The sequence below is a fragment of the Pyrus communis genome, chromosome 10 (assembly GCF_041283825.1).
Source record: "Pyrus communis isolate YQ-2024b chromosome 10, ASM4128382v1, whole genome shotgun sequence".
NCBI lineage: Eukaryota > Viridiplantae > Streptophyta > Magnoliopsida > Rosales > Rosaceae > Pyrus > Pyrus communis.
The window spans coordinates 14048562-14064936 of record NC_142574.1 but is presented as its reverse complement, the minus strand read 5'-3'; the positions used below and the strand labels follow the sequence as shown (position 1 = coordinate 14064936).

At 37.7% G+C, this 16375-nt stretch overlaps 1 protein-coding gene across 3 annotated transcripts; it reads left to right on the top strand.

Annotated features, from left to right (window-relative positions):
* Positions 1-1788: 1788 nt before the first annotated feature.
* Positions 1789-6866, top strand: LOC148693548 (stress enhanced protein 1, chloroplastic-like). 3 transcript variants are annotated; one of them, XR_015952684.1, is made up of 5 exons: positions 1789-1922; positions 2012-2113; positions 3139-3314; positions 5208-6333; positions 6516-6866. XR_015952684.1 is itself a non-coding variant. In XM_088678649.1 (4 exons), the coding sequence occupies exons 1-4, from the start codon at positions 1877-1879 to the stop codon at positions 4394-4396; spliced, it is 429 nt and encodes a 142-aa protein (XP_088534775.1). In that variant the 5' UTR covers positions 1789-1876; the 3' UTR covers positions 4397-4571. The 3 variants fall into 3 exon arrangements, 1 of the variants encoding a protein (XP_088534775.1); XR_015952683.1 differs by having other exon boundaries at positions 5196-6333; XM_088678649.1 differs by lacking the exons at positions 5208-6333; positions 6516-6866 and adding an exon at positions 4292-4571.
* Positions 6867-16375: the final 9509 nt, after the last annotated feature.

Genomic DNA, 16375 nt, shown 5'->3' with positions numbered 1-16375 from the left:
GTGTTGGCTGATTTGTTTGTTGGGAAAAGCTTGTGAAAGCATGTAAATGTTGTTTGTGTGAAGTGTGTGTGAATGCATGTGGATTAAAGAGTGAATGATGGCTGAAATAATGATGGAAAACAGCTAGGAAAAGTATGGAATGCATGTGAAATGTAAAGGGAAAAACTGGAATGGGAATGAAGGCCACGACATGGGATGTTTTTTCTGGAATGATGGCAGGTTGTGTATGTGTTTGGGAAGAGAATAAATGTATGATGGTGGCTGAATGATTAAAGGGAATGAATATGAGTGACACTAGGTTGGTTATGCATGTGGAATGTAGGTGTGTAGGTGCTGAAAATGCATGTGAATGCATGCTGGAAATGGGAGTGAAATGCACAGTATTGAGTTGGGAAATGAATGATTAAATGTGCATGTGGGTGAATGTGAAGGGAATGCATGTGTTGATTGATTTGTGGTGCAATGATGAAAGGCAAAGTGGAAGAATGTGGCTGAAATGGTTGAGGAAGGCACGGCAATGGATTAGGGGGAGCATGTGCTTGTAGGGTTGATATGTTTGAAGATGCATGTGTTGAATTGGTGGTTGAATGATGAAAGAATAAGTGAATGATTATGATAAGTGATAAGTGAATGATTATGATAAGTGTATGATATGTTAAGTGATAAGTGAATGATATGTTAAGTGATAAGTGAATGATATGATAAGTGATAAATGAATGATATGTTAAGTGATAAATGAATGATATGTGGTGAGTGATAAGTGAATGGAAGTGATAAGTAATAAGTGAATGGAAGTGATAAGTGAATGGTTTGATAAGTGAATGATATGATAAGTGAATGATATGATAAGTGAATGCTTTAAGTGTTTAAAATAGGGAACAAAGCCCTTCCTTGCATGGCAAGGAAGGGAGACACAAGGAAACACACGACAATGTCCTAAGGTTGCAAGGAATGTTGTTTTTGTGTTCTAAAATGCGTAGGAGTCTTCAATGATGCTTAAACATGAGGTCTTTTAGGATTTAACTTTCCTACTTCAAGTCTTTAATTTCGTCCATCCTCTTGGCTCCAAGCATATGATATCCATTCCAATCTCTAATTTGCTCCAAAAGGCTCCAAAAGGCATCCTTTTGCATACCTTGCCCTTAGAACCTGAAAACACACAAAAGAAGCATAAAGGACTAAAATAACTAGAGAAACATCACGTAAATGCACGAGAACAAGCCATTTAAGTCGCACGAATATGCTCCTATCAGAGGTCGCCAAACATAGGTGGGTGGGGGGTTGTGGTGGAGGTGGGAGTGGGGTGGGGGGTTGCGGGGGAGATGGGGGTGGATTTTTGGAAGGGAAGGGAGGTGAAGAGAGTGGAGGAGAGGGAGGGAAGATGGGTTTCTGGGTTTGTTTGTTTGTTTTTTTATTTTTTTTTAATAGAATAAATTATTATAATATTTTAAATGCATATATTTTTTTTTTTGCAACGTGTCACAAATTTGGCAACTATGTCAACACAAATGTGGATCTCATATTTGCCATGTCATCATTTAACGGATTTTCTAACAGATATATGAAATTGAAATAAAATGATAAGTAAATGCATGAAATTGAATTTTTTTAAAGATATTGTAAGAAATTGAAATCGATCCTAAACCTGAGGGGTAAAATGTAATTTAACCATTTTGAGAATGTAAGAAATTAAAAGAAAGAAAAAGTGAAGAAAAAAAAAAAATTGATAGTCAAAAAACTCTATCCAAAGCTTTTATAAAAGTTGTCTCCCTGAACTACACGTGACATCTTACCCTTCTAATAGTATGGTGACATTCAAGTTGCACTATCCAACTTTTGCTCTCTCCACAAATTTAGCTCTGATTCCCCTGCAAAAATGGCTGTAGCTCAAATCTCCGCATCTCTCTCTCTTTCCATCAGAGGCACTCTCTCTCTCTCATTGAATAGTAAATTTATATTCTTGTAAACATATTGAAATTTCCATATGTAATTTGTTTGAAACATTCAGCAGATGCAAGTGGAATTAGCTCACCAGCAGCAGCAGGTCCTGCTCGGCTTCCCCTTTTTAATTCCGCTAGAATTGGGATGGCCTTTGCTACTGGTTCTCCCCTCAGTAAGCCCTTCACTCTCTTATCTCTGATTAGTTACTTAAAAGGGGATAACTATCTGCTTTCTGCTATTTACTACTATAGTTTAGCGAAATTCATTTTTATTTAAGAGTACATAAATTCGGTTTTCGCTAATGATAAATTTAAATCATATTATTATTAGTGATTGTAAAGTTAAGTCACCCTTTCCCTTTACATAATATTGTTTGTTTAAAAAATGGCTTTCTATATTCAGGTTTATTTTTATTATTTTTTATAGCGAATATGGTTATTAAAAAACGAGTAAATCTTAGTTTACTACCTTAAGTTTCGTGGTTTTCAACATTTGGCACATGAATTTTTTTTCGTCGTAGAGTCATACCTAAAGTGTTAAATTTATGACAGTCTCATATATCAGTTAGTCTGACGATTAATTTTCCCGTTAATTGATAACGTGACAGGACAATAACTGGACATCACGTGTCATTAAAGATTCACGTGTAAATTAAAAATTCGAAAGAAAAAAAACACTTTTTGGTCGTCTTCTACCTCCCTTCCTCCCTTATCCCTTCGTTCTCTCCTCTGCACCAACCCACCAAACCCTCCTCTCCTCTCCTCTTCGACTCGTCATACATCCACCCTTCCCCCTCCATCTTCGATTCCACCCATCCACCCACCCAAAGGGCCAAAGCCTCTCCCTTTCCTCCCAACCCCCATTGCTCTCAGTGGGTTTTGGTCATTAAGGGTTTTTATTTTATTTTTTTTAAGTGAACTAAAAGCTAAAAACTAAGAACTGGAATAGTTATCAAAAGGACCCTAATTTTTATCATTGCTGGCAAGAAAATATTTTTATTTTTATTTTTTGTAAAAAGAAAATATTTTTATTTTTTGGAACAAGTGTAAATGGATAATGGGGCTCAATTGGGTTTTATACACATTTTGAGGAACACTTACTGTTGAGGATTTCTCGACTTGGAAAGTATTAGGACAATTGGATTTTTGCTTTGCTCTATTTAGTTGCATAAGGGTCGACGTTTGATTTTGATTTCAGTTATAAGAAGAGCATACCAACAAAGGAACGCTGCATGTAAATCGATGCCAATTTCCATTAGGTGTGAGCAAAGCACCAAGGAGGGAGGTTTGGATGTATGGCTTGGCCGGCTCGCCATGATTGGCTTTGCTGTGGCTATTGGCGTTGAGGTATCAACCGGAAAGGGACTTCTCGAGGTATGACATGTGCTATGAATTTTTAGATCCAATCCAAGATTGCCTATTTACTTTCAGTTGCATCGGTGCTTATGGGAATTAGTATTGGTTTCTATCGACTGAACCGCTAGCTTTCACCAATGATGATTTAAGTAGGACATCGAAGATATTGAAATGGGTAAAAGTTTTCATTCTTGCATTGTCTTGTAAAAATTATCCTTGATGTTGCTTTAGGTGTCGTTTTAATAGTGTAGGAAACTTACTGAACCCGAACCCCCAACTACAAGTAGCGTCTATAGATCATTGTTAGAATAAAATTGCTAATACTCGAGGGAATAGAGTCGAACTCGGTTAAAAAGTTGTCAATTTGAGTGGGGTTTTTCTACATACCCAAGCCTCATGGTTACGATGACCATTCATTGCAATTGTGCTCGTTGACATAGTGAGCTGTTTGCTTCCTTGTCACTGGCTTCTGCAATCTCCTATCCTGATGATTTATTTATTTCCAACTCTACTGGTTTGGATATGCCATTGCTTACGCAGATGTTTGTTGTCAATGACCGTCTAATGCACTAGAGTTTTGACGCTTCATTTCCATCTAGGGACTTTGGTGCTGGGAGGCTCTCATGTCAACGATGGGAATTGTTGTCTGTGTATTGGTTGATCACTTGAAATGGTTCCCAAGTACTCCCTGTGTTCCATCCCTTGGAATGTTGTACTTGAAATAAATAACCTCTTATTTAACTGATAATAAGCTAAGAAGCTTTCCGTTTTACCACGTAATTCTCAATGAGTTCGAGCTTTCTTTGACATCGTTCCTTGTGTTCTTTGTATGTTATTTTAAATAAATGGGAAGCAACCACGTAAATAGAATAAAATCGTAGTCTCAAAGAATTTCCTTACATATAGTCATCAAGGATTCCCTTATCTTTCGGAGTTATCATTCTCAGATGTCAACAAGTACAAAATATAGTAAGTCTTTCATTTCGATTGTGCAGAACTTTGGGCTAACAAGCCCCCTACCTACAGCTGCCTTGGGTGTTACAGCATTGGTGGGAATTTTGACAGCAGTTTTCATCTTCCAATCCGGGTCAGAAAAGTGAACACAATATCGGTTGCTAGAAGTGCTTGTATGGTTTGTAATACTGACATGTATTCCAAATTGAACATTTGTTTGTTACTGTAATTTTGTCAGAGTACAACAATTGCGGCAACACTTACAGTTGAGGATACTTTGTTATTTATACGAAGGCATCAATTCATAGAGGCTTTCGTCCATGTGCTCTTGCTTTACTTGTCTCAGTCGATCACCGCTCTTTTTGCTCACCATCAAATTTATGAAGGGTCAGAATGTTATAAACGCCCGCACTGTTTTGCACAAACATTTGATGGCTGTATAGATGCTATGAACTCCCCAGCCTGTTGACTTGTTCCCTTCCCTCCTTGTGTGGTAGTTCCTCCATCGTGTGTAGTCGGTCCTCCCCTTAAATCTGGAATTTTCACCTTGATGAATTCATCCGTAAAAATCACACCTGGATGTAAATGATTTAAAATCCGTATGATCATAGATTCTGACAAGCTAGATAATACGATTACTGTTTTCTCTAACTTTTGTTATCACAAAGTAGAAACGCATCCTTCTCCAACTTTATTTAACATAAGTTTTCTAACGAGCTCTGGGAATCTGCTGTATGAATCCTCCTCGTCGATTTCTTTGTTTCATCACCTTCAAATAGTTTTCTGATGAGCTCATCTTCATCATTCCAGCCTCGTTGCATCGACCAAAAAGTCCACCTGTCATAGAAGTATTTACTTGCAAATGCTTGGAGGAATTGAATCCAGGAAACTTCTGAAAGTTTATTGAATAGTGCTGTGAAAGTTTCATTCTAAACTCCTCGTCAGTTTCCTCTGCAGGTCTTTCAACAAAACAATACCTTGAAGTTCATTCATATACAACATTTTTCAATATTCTCTTGCTGAAGTGTTTGCAGATAGTTGACTGAAAAGGTAAGTTGCCAGAGGTAAGAGTAGTTCATCAGCAGTGCCAGCAGACTAATCTAGCGCTTCAGAGAGAGGACTTGGAATACTGACTGGAGATGATTCATTGACGTGCAACACCGCATCCAGGTTTGAATCTATTTATCAGTATGCAGATGTGGGGTAGGCCGGCAGTGTGCCTGCTCTTCAGCGCCCAGGTTTGAATCTATTTATCAGTAATTAGGGTATATTAGAATATCGCGTTGTCAGGATCCTATTAATTGGAAACTGATATGGAAAAGAAAGATTGTCACCTAGAAGGAGCATGCTTTGTAATGCTTTGTGAGAAGGATCTTTAAAATTTGTTAATTAGATGTTGACACAAATGAGTGGACATTAGCTTTTTCTTTAAAAGTACAAATATTATCTTTGTAATTTCCAGGAAACAAGCAAACACAACACTGGGCCTGCCCACTGATGTTGTATCTGAGTTTTGCTTTCAACTCAAGAAATCTCTTTCCCTGTGCTTATACAAAAACTGATTGCATCCCTTGTATTTTTCTTCTCAGATTCGAAATCTTGTTTAAATTCACTGCTAATAACTTTGTTGAACTTCTGTTTTTGGAATGGGCGGAGAGTTTTCGCGAATTGCAAAGAGGTTCTTTCTAAAGAATGGAGTGAGGATTCTAATGGTGGCTCTTGATGCTTTAGGGAAGACAACTATCCTCTACAAGCTAAAGCACGGAGACATCGATACAACCTTACCCACGATCGATTCTTATCCTAGAAACCCATCCTAGATGAAGCATTTGGTTTATGATTCTGTTGCAGTTCAATTATCTTTTGATTTATACACTTGAGCCACTATATTTTTTATCAGAAATTCTTTTTGCAGGACGTTTGTTTTTTATTAGAGAAATGACGCGTATTGGTATTGTTGAAATGTATCAGTTTACATAAGAGTATGACATTGCCTTCACTTTTATGAAGCAGGTTTCAATGTGGAGACAATAGAGTACAAAAATGTTACCTTCACTATTGGGATGTTGGACGACAAGGCAAGGTACCAAGCTCTTTCGTTCTTCTATCCGTCCGTGCAAGGATGATTACTTTTATACATTTCTGGACATAGTTGGAAATGACTTTGGTTCAATTAAGCTGTTAAATATGGATCAATTAAAGTATAAAGAGTTTGGTGTTGTGATCGCTAACTAATCTGTTCATCTTCTCCTTGCTGCTCACCAGATACGGCCTTTGTGGAGGCATTACTTTCAGAATACTCAAGCCATTTTATTTGTTGCGGACAGCATTGACAGGGAAAGAATCTCGGAAGCCCGCAACAAGCTTCATTGTATTTTAAGTGAGGTCCGCGAGGTTTTTATGTGAGGAATAAGATACATGTTACGAAAAGGACTACAACTGTATCAAAGAAAAAGGAAAGAAGGGATTTGTAATTGTTTTCTCCTTTTGTAGAGTGAACTAAGCAATGCAACACTCATGGTCTTTACTAATAAGCAAGACCTTCCAGGTGCTGTGAGTTCTTCTGAGGTTGCTGATAAACTTGACCTGCACTTACTTCGGGAATCGTTTCTACTATGCGTACAACTTCCCTACTCTATATAAGTAGCTAGAAGAAAATGGGTTGCTTAATTTTAAAGACCTGCTACTGAAACTAAAAACAAAAGGCAACGTAACACGACTCAAAAAGTGTTACTATCTGATCGCGTATTGATTCTGAGTTTCGATGGAATTTTAATGAGTTTTATTGCATAAGTACATACAAACCAGTCACGTTCGGACACTTCAGACGAGTCACATTTGGCCAAGGACTATATGAAGGTCTTGATCGGCTATCTGATAATATTGTCAATATAACAAGGCATGATGCAAGGGGGCTTCTACAACATTCAGACCAGTCACGTTCGGGCTTGATACATTTTAGTGGAATCAAATTGGTTAGCAATGCCATGTGAACACATCATTTCTTTCCAAAAACCTGCATATTTGGTTCGAATGGAGCTTCAAATGAGGGAAATTCATGCATGTCTTGCTGTCTTGGGGAGGTATAGAATCCCAATTCGCACTTCTCACTACTGCATTTATGTAGATAAACTAACATGTATTCATTAGTGCAATCTCAGAATAAATGTAGGTGGATTATTTTTGGTCTGCTCCTTTTGGTTTCGATTTGAAGAATTGTTCCAAACCAGAAAGGTAAAAGATGTTTAAGCTCAAATTTCGCTTCCTAGTTGCACCTATATATTTTATATCGAAAATTTGAGCATTGATATAATCGTGATGAGATGTGGAAAGAGACACATCATTCCCAGTCAACTGATCAGTGCCAATTAGGATCCAAATCATCAGTACAGTCAGCAAATACTTAGTGTAGAAGTTTTGTTTGTTGTAACTGAATTGTAACTAATCATAGCTTAAGGTTAATTAGTTACATTAGCTGTTTTCTAATCTTAATTAGCTGACTTGTATAAATACCCCTTGTAAAAATCAGATTCAATCAATGAGAAATATCTTTCTAATATGGTATCATCCCTTTTTGCTTAACCGCCTTTCTTCAATCCTCTTCTCCTTTGCTTCCTGCTTTCTTTGCGATCTGCGATCTCCGATCTTTGATCTTCTTCCTCTTTTTGCTTTCTGCGATCTCTGTGATCTACAGTAACGATGCCATCGTCAAGTTCATCTCCTATGAATCCTGAAGTTCTTGCCCCAAATTATGATCCGATGAACCCTAATTTCTCATCAGTTCCTCTTTCTTCCCTAATTTCTTCAATTTCGATTCAGAATATAAGTTGTATGGTTCCTACGAAGCTTAAACGAGACAATTACCTCATCTGGAAAGCCTTATTTGCTCCAATCTTTCGTCGTTATAAGCTCACAGTAATCGTTGATGGCTTTGAGGTTTGTCCCTCCCCATTTGTTCTTGATGCCTCTGGCAAGAACACTAGAATTCCAAATCCGAATTTCGATTTGTGGTATGAAAAAGATCAAAATATCCTCATTTGGCTGAATTCTACACTTTCGGAAGATCCTATTCCTTTCACAGTTAGTGTTCAATCCTCTCGTGAACTTTGGCTCACGCTTGAGCAACGTTTCGAAGGTGTCTCAGCCGCTCACATCCATCAACTTCGATCTCGACTTCATTCTGTTCAGAAAGGAGATCTTGCAATTTCTGAATACATTCAACTCATCAAGGCCATTTCCGATGCACTCATGGCTGCAAGAGCTCCAGTTTCTGAAAGTGATCTGATTGCAATTACATTGCAAGGGCTCTCTGATGATTATGAATCATTCATTGACTCAATTATGCTTCGTGTCTCGTCCACCTCTTTGGACAAATTACATGGCATGTTGATCAACAAAGAGTTGTTTATGAATCGCAAAAAGAAGTTTGTTGCCTCTTCTGTCTCTGAACCTTTTCAGGCTTATGCAGCTCAATATTCTCAGCCTCAAGCTCTTCTTCTTCCCACACCCCAAGGTTTTGCTGCACCAAATTCTCGTGGTTCTAACTATCGTGGTAAAGGTCAGTACAAAAGTAATAAATATCATGGCAACAACTCTCATGGTCACTATCGGGGTACTTACAGAGGCAATTCTAATAACTTCAATGGCAATTGTGGTGCCTACAATCGCAACTTTGGAGGCCATTCTTTTGGTAACAACTCTGGTAACAAATTTCCCTGTCAAATCTGTCATGCTTCTGATTATGAAGTTATTGATTGCTTCGAAAGGATGAATCATGCCTTTGCTGGCAAAATACCTCCTGCAAAACTGGCAGCTATGTGTGCTCACACCAACCACAAACCCTCTGCTCCTACTTGGCTCATGGACTCTGGAGCCACTTCCCATATTACCAATGATGTCTCTGCCATTCACTCTCCTGTGCCATATAATGGTCAAGACAAGGTTTATATACGTGATGGTCAAGGTATGCCCATCCATCACATTGGTACTGCCACTCTTAGCACTCATATTGCTAATTTTCGTTTAAATAATGTTCTTCATGTTCCTGCAATGAAGCATAATCTTCTCTCTGCTTATCAATTCCTAAGAGATAATCACTGCAAATTAACCCTTGATTCTGATGGATCTAAAATCAAGGATTGTATTTCAGGGAAGATGTTTTTTCGGGGGCCAGTTAAACATGGCTTCTATCTTTTTCAAGGCACACCAACTGCATTCAACTCACATTCGGCGCTTGTGAGTACTAAAGCTTCTTTGCAAGTTTGGCACAACAGGCTTGGTCATCCATCATCTGCCATCTTCAGGAAAACTTTAAATAATAGTTCTATTGCCTATACTGGTAAAAAGTTCACTTCTTTCTTTTGTTTAGATTGTGCCATTGGCACGAATCACAAACTGCCATTTACTTCCAATGTTAGTTCAGTGTCTGTTGCTTTAGAACTTGTGCATTGTGATGTCTGGGGCCCTGCACCTATAATTTCTGTCAGTGGTTATAAATATTATGTTTTGTTTGTTGATGAGTTTACCAAGTATAGCTGGATCTTTCCATTGAAACTCAAATCTAAAGTGTATTCCATATTTGTTCATTTCAAGAGCTATGTAGAAAACTTGATTGGCAATAAAATCAAAGTTCTCCGAACGGATTCAAGAGGTGAATTCACCAGTTCTACTTTTAAACCGTTTCTATTACAACATGGTATTATGCATTAGCTCTCTTGTCCTCATACACCCAAACAAAATGGTTGTCGAGAGGAAACATAGGCATCTCACAGAAATTGCTCGGACTCTTCTTACTACATCAAAGGTTTCACACAAATTCTGGGTTGAGGCATTCTCTACTGCCTTGTATTTGATCAACCGGCTTCCCATTTCTGGTCTTACAATCTCTCCATGGGAATTATTATTTCACCAGTCTCCAGATTACTCCAAACTTAAAGTTTTTGGATGTAGTTGTTATCCATGGCTTAAACCTTATACCACCTCCAAGTTAGATGGCCAGAGTATTCAGTGTATTTTTCTAGGATATAGCTTACAACATAAAGGATATAGATGTCTTGATCCTCTCACATCCAGAGTTTACATCTCAAGACATGTCTTATTCAATGAGACACATTTTCCCTTTCATGATTTCAAACCTTCAACCGATTCATCTTCACAGCTACAAACCACTCATCTCCCTACCTTCACACTTCCATTTTCAATACCCTGCAACCTACCAACTTCACTACCATAGTCAACTGCCTCAATTTCAGCCACTTCTCCACAGTTACCCACCTCTCCCTCTCCCTCCTTACATCCACCTCTTTCTTCCAGCCTCGATTCTTCTTCATCAGTACCATATCCCATCAACCCCACAAACACTCATTCCATGATCACCCGATCCAAAGCTGGGATTTTAAACCAAAAGCCTTGGCAGCTACTAAACATCCTCTTGATCCTTTAACCTTTGTTCCCACCATTTACCTTCAAGCCTCCAAACATAATCATTGGAAGAAAGCCATGGCTGAGGAGTTTCAAGCACTACAATCTACAAGAACTTGATCACTTGTTCCTTCCTTTCCACATCAAAATATGGTGGGATGTAAATGGGTCTTCCGAATTAAAAGGAAACCCGATGGCACTGTGGACAGGTACAAAGCCCGTTTAGTAGCAAAAGGGTTTCATCAACAAGAGGGCATTGATTTTCAAGAAACCTTTAGTCCAGTTGCTAAACCTGTTACTATCAGGATTCTTTTGACTTTGGCTGTGCAGTTTGATTGATTTTTAAACCAATTGGATCTTAGTAATGCATTTCTACATGGAACACTCAAGGATGAGGTTTTTATGCATCAACCTCCGGGCTTTATTGATCCATCCAAAGCTTCTTATGTGTGCAAGCTCCATAAATCCCTATATGGTCTCAAGCAAGCCCCAGGGCATGGTATGACAGGTTATTGCAGACTCTTATCTCTCTTGGTTTTTCCAATTCTCAATCTGATTGCTCTCTGTTCGTTGCATATGAACTTGCCCTTGTTATTGTCCTAGTATACGTTGATGATATACTAGTGACAGGCCTAATGCACAAATCTGCAAAGATTTTATCCATAAGCTCAGTCAACTATTTCCAGTAAAAGACTTAGGCCCCTTACACTATTTCTTGGGTTTGGAAGTCCACAGAAGCTCAAAAGGAATTTTTCTCTCCCAACACAAATATGACGTTGATCTTCTGCTCAAAACACACATGGATGGTAGTAAACGTTGTGCTACACCTCTTGGTAGTCAAAAATTGGATCATAGTGGTACACTTCTCTCTAATCCACATGAATATCGATCCATTGTTAGGGCATTGCAGTATTTGACTTGGACTCGGCCTGATCTCTCTTTCGTTGTAAATCAACTCTGTCAGTTCTTACAGTGTCCAACAGAGACACATTTTCAGGCTGTTAAAAGAGTTCTTAGATTTCTCAAAGGCACTGTTGATGAAGGCCTTTGGTTCAAGAAAAGTTCATTGCATCTCACTGCCTTTTCGGATGCTGATTGGGCAGGATGTGTGTTTGACAGGCACTCTACCAGTGGCTATTGTGTTTACATTGGTAATAATCTAATTAGCTGGAGTGCAAAGAAGCAACACATCGTTGCTTGTTCCTCCACGAAAGCTGAATATCGATCTTTGGCTCACACTTCTGCAGAGGTTACTTGGATCTGCAAAATCTTCAAGGACATTGCCTTTCCTTTATCTAAAGTTCCAGTACTTTGGTGTGATAATATGTCTGCCATTTCTCTCGCATCTAACCCGGTCTTCCATGCTTGCACCAAACACGTGGAAATAGACTATCATTATATTAGGGAACTCGTCTTGGCTTCTTTTTGTCAGTTTGATTTGTGCCCAGTCACAACCAAATTACAGATATTCATACTAAATCCTTGTCCAAAGCTCGCTTTCAGCTTCTCCGATCCAAGCTTTCACTTAGCGCTCCTCTGTTCAGCTTGAGGGGTGTAAAGAGACACATCATTCCCACTCAACTCATCAGTGCCAATTAGGATCCAAATCATTAGTACAGTCAGCAAATACTTAGTCTAGAAGTTTTGTTTGTTGTAACTGAATTGTAACTAATCATATCTTAAGGTTAATTAGTTACATTAGCTGTTTTCTAATCTTAATTAGCTGACTTGTATAAATACCCCTTGTAAAACTCAGATTCAATCAATGAGAAATATCTTTCTAATAATGTGGACAGAGGCATCAACGGCGGATGGATGAAATTCCATGGTTCATTGCTTTCTAGATTGAGCCTTATATTTCTTCTGATTCCTCTTCTCGCTTCCACATTTGTTCCTTTCATTCGGTTCCTCATCCTCCACTAGCTATGTGCTCATTATGTGTCGATAAATTGCACCTAGCGGTTTAGCCTGGAACGCAGGATGATTAACAAGCACACTCAGATGCTTTCCTTCCTTCAATCTGATGAAAACGTAACAATATTTGTCTATTATTTCCCTCGAATTTCCAAGATCTAGTGAGAAAAAAAATTTGGAAAACTTACATTAGCTTGAACTTTGCAGCAGGAGTTACTTCTAGTGAATTATTCAACTCAGGCAGAAACTCTGAGAGGGAAGAGAGATCATATGCATTTAGTTTCTTCCGTCGGAAATGAAATTTCTTCGTCTGGTAGAAGTGAAATTAACTCATTAGCATACATCATGGATTTTATTCAAAAGTAAAGCAATGGGGAAATCTAAAGAATGCCAAAAGCCTAATGATGTTATCGCAACAAACAGTATGACTTGTGAAGTCTTGCTAGCACAAGGAAGGGGAATTTAAGAGTCACTTGAAAACTGAAATATCTCTTATTTTTCGTAGCCATGAGTTAAGCTAGTTGGTCAAGGCAATGTGTGCTCTCCCTTTTGCATCCGAACTCAAATTTCCACTCGCCGTAGCAAATGTCCACCAAATCATAATTTCCAATTTCCCCCCAAAAACCACCAAGACATATAAAGGAAGTTCCTCAAACACAGAAATTGCAAATTTACAAACAAATAATCAATGATAAAAAAATTTATCAACCATGATCACCATGAAAAATTAGATTCTCACCGTGAAAAAACCCTTCTTTGGACTTGAGGCAAGGGTTTCTTTACCTGAATTTTCATCCATGTTAGAATTTGCTACTTGAAATATAATTCCACCCCTCTAAAGTATGACGAAATTTATGAGCAAACTTCGGAAGTTCGAAAGAAGGGATCACCAGTGTGGGGGTAATTACCATCTATACAGTACGACAAGAGCATGATTTTATCACAAAATGTTTTGATATTAGTTGAAGTGGAGCATGATTTTACCATTGAAGACGATAATAATACACCTATGATTATGTATGGTAAAAGTAAAAAAGATGCAATCATGCAGTTGGCCAACAAAATTCGAATCTTTGGACTATTGCCTGTTAGAAAACCACTGCAACTTTTGACTACTTTTTTTTTGTGTTACAACCCACTGAGGATTTGAGTACAAACTTAAAACAGAAACACTTTTTTTAATCTTTCGGGTAAGGTGACTTAAATTGTAAACTAAACAAAGTGGTTCATGTATTACTTAAACGCCTTGGATTATTCTCCAACAAGATACCTGAGAACCACAACAGTCATTTTTGCAGTTACTGTAACCAGAGACTTCTGTGACCAAGGATCCAAGCGCATTCAAATTCAAGTTTCAACTGCATCCACTCTAGGGATGGTAATTTAAACTGTTAAATCCGATAACAGTTGATAACTGTCTGAACAGGGCGGATTTGGCAATGGAAATTCTAGTATCTTTTGGATATGGGGAAAAACCATGAATATTATTTGGCTATAGTTTTCGGATATGGCTATAGGGGTCTTCAATCCATAATCGTCCCCAAATCTGCATCGTATAATACATATAATACAATATAATATTTACAAGTACTAAAATTATTTGATAATTTGTTTCGTCTTTCTCCTGTATTAACTATTGTATTTGCTTCTTTTTTCGTACAACCAATTTACCTTAATTTGCTATTATGAAACCCTTCATAAAGTATTGTTATATATAGTTATAATTGTTATAATTAATAAAACACTTATTGTCAACTAAAATCCTATAAAGTTATCAGTTTAACCTTTTAATTAAAACATAACATGAATAAGAAATATGGGGCAAAAATGTAATTTCTCACAATCAAATTTTGCTATTTTTTTTTTCAAAACTTTACCTACATGTAATCCTAATATATCTCTAATTAAAAAAAAAAAAAAAAAATAAAAAAAATTCTTCCCACTCCCACATTCTTTATCACTCTCTTCCTTTCTCATTCTATTTCAAAAACAAAAAAAAAAAAAAAAAAATTCTCACACACTTTGTGTATGCCCATACGCTAGTATATTTTTATGATTTGATGTGGATATCTAATGACGGAACTTATATCTATTAAATTATAATGTGTTAATTGAATGAATAATTTTTTTACATTGACAAAGACGGATATAACCGTTAACCGATGGGGAAACTGTTATCCGGTGAGTATGGTTATGAATAATCCCAATGGTTAATTTGCGATTATGGATATGGTTAATTTTTATAGTTATGGGATAAATAAAGGCACATAATGGATATGGTTAATTTTTATAGTTATGGGATAAATAAAGGCACATAATTTGCGATTATGGATATGGTTAATTTGTGATTGGGGTAAGGAATTTACCTTCCCTACTACTATAAATAAAGGCACAATGAGGTGAGATAAAAAACACCTAACAATTACACATCTCTCTCTTTCTCTCTATTGTGCCGCACCCCCTCTCTCTGTTTTTTATATGATTCAGAAAATTAGGCCTACAACACGTTATCAGCACGCTCTTAACGATGCGCCAAAGGTAGTTTGTTCTTCAATTGAGGGAGTATTACATTTTAATTATTCTTTTTATAATTAATTTATTCTTTTATTGAATTGATCTACATGCTATTGATTCAATTTAATTTTTCTTTGTTGAATGTGATACAATGCACCGGAGATACAAATTCCAACTTTCTTTGCTATTGATCTACAAATTTATTTTAATTTTTCTTTTGAAATAAATTAAGATATTTGAAACGACCATAAAACATGAAAACATTCCTCATGATGTATGAACTATATTTATATTTTCCTTAATATATATATATATATATATATATATATTTTTTTTTTTTTTTTTTAAGCATCGAAATAATTTAGAAGCAATTAGGATTTTCAAACCCTAGATCTTGAAACAAATTAGCTAATTCATTTCTTAGGATTTTCACGGTTCCACACCTTGTCGCCAAGCCAAGTTGGCTGGCCTGCACCCACGCCACCATCCTGGACGACACCATGGACCATGGAGCTGCTGCACTTACACAAATAACCAGGCCTTCGGCCTGGGTTGGGTTCCTACATGGGCCTAAAGTTCTTAGCCCACCAGCAGCCCTAGGTTTTTCTCCATGTACACTGGCCCATTGCCAGCAAGCCCGATGCTTGTTAGGCTCTGTCCTAGTGCACTGGCCCGCTTGCAGCAAAGCCTGCTGCAATTAATGAGCTCGTCTGCATCTCAGCCCACATCTAGAAGCCAACCTTTAGCTGGGCTTTTCACACCCAATCCCAAAACCCAAAGCCAGCTAGTAGCTGGGCTTCGTCACGCCTCACCCAAGACAACACATGTTGGGCTTGCCTCCTAGCGCTGGTTTTGGTCCTCTGCCAGCAACCTTGCGCTCCTGGGCTTCATCCCAGACACGGCCGAAGGCTTGTAAGCCCTTCCCCGTGCCTAAACAAGGCCTGCAGCCACGCTGCAGGGCCTGCCCCTTATTGCAACTAGCCCACGCGAGCTAGGCCACATCGTTTTCAATCCCGATCCCTACTTCATAACCATACCTATATAATTATTATTGGTTAACGCTTATCAAGCTATAATTTTATTGTTGTTTAGCCTAAAACTAAATTCAAGCTAATATGACCCCGAATGTCATTATTTTTCTCCTACGATCAAACCTGGATGGTTACGGCCTATTGCATTAATTAAAGTGACCAACAGTCCATTAATCTAACATGACATCCAAAATTATTGGCCTGGAGCCTACTTTTTGGCAATTAACAATTCAATAAATTATTTCT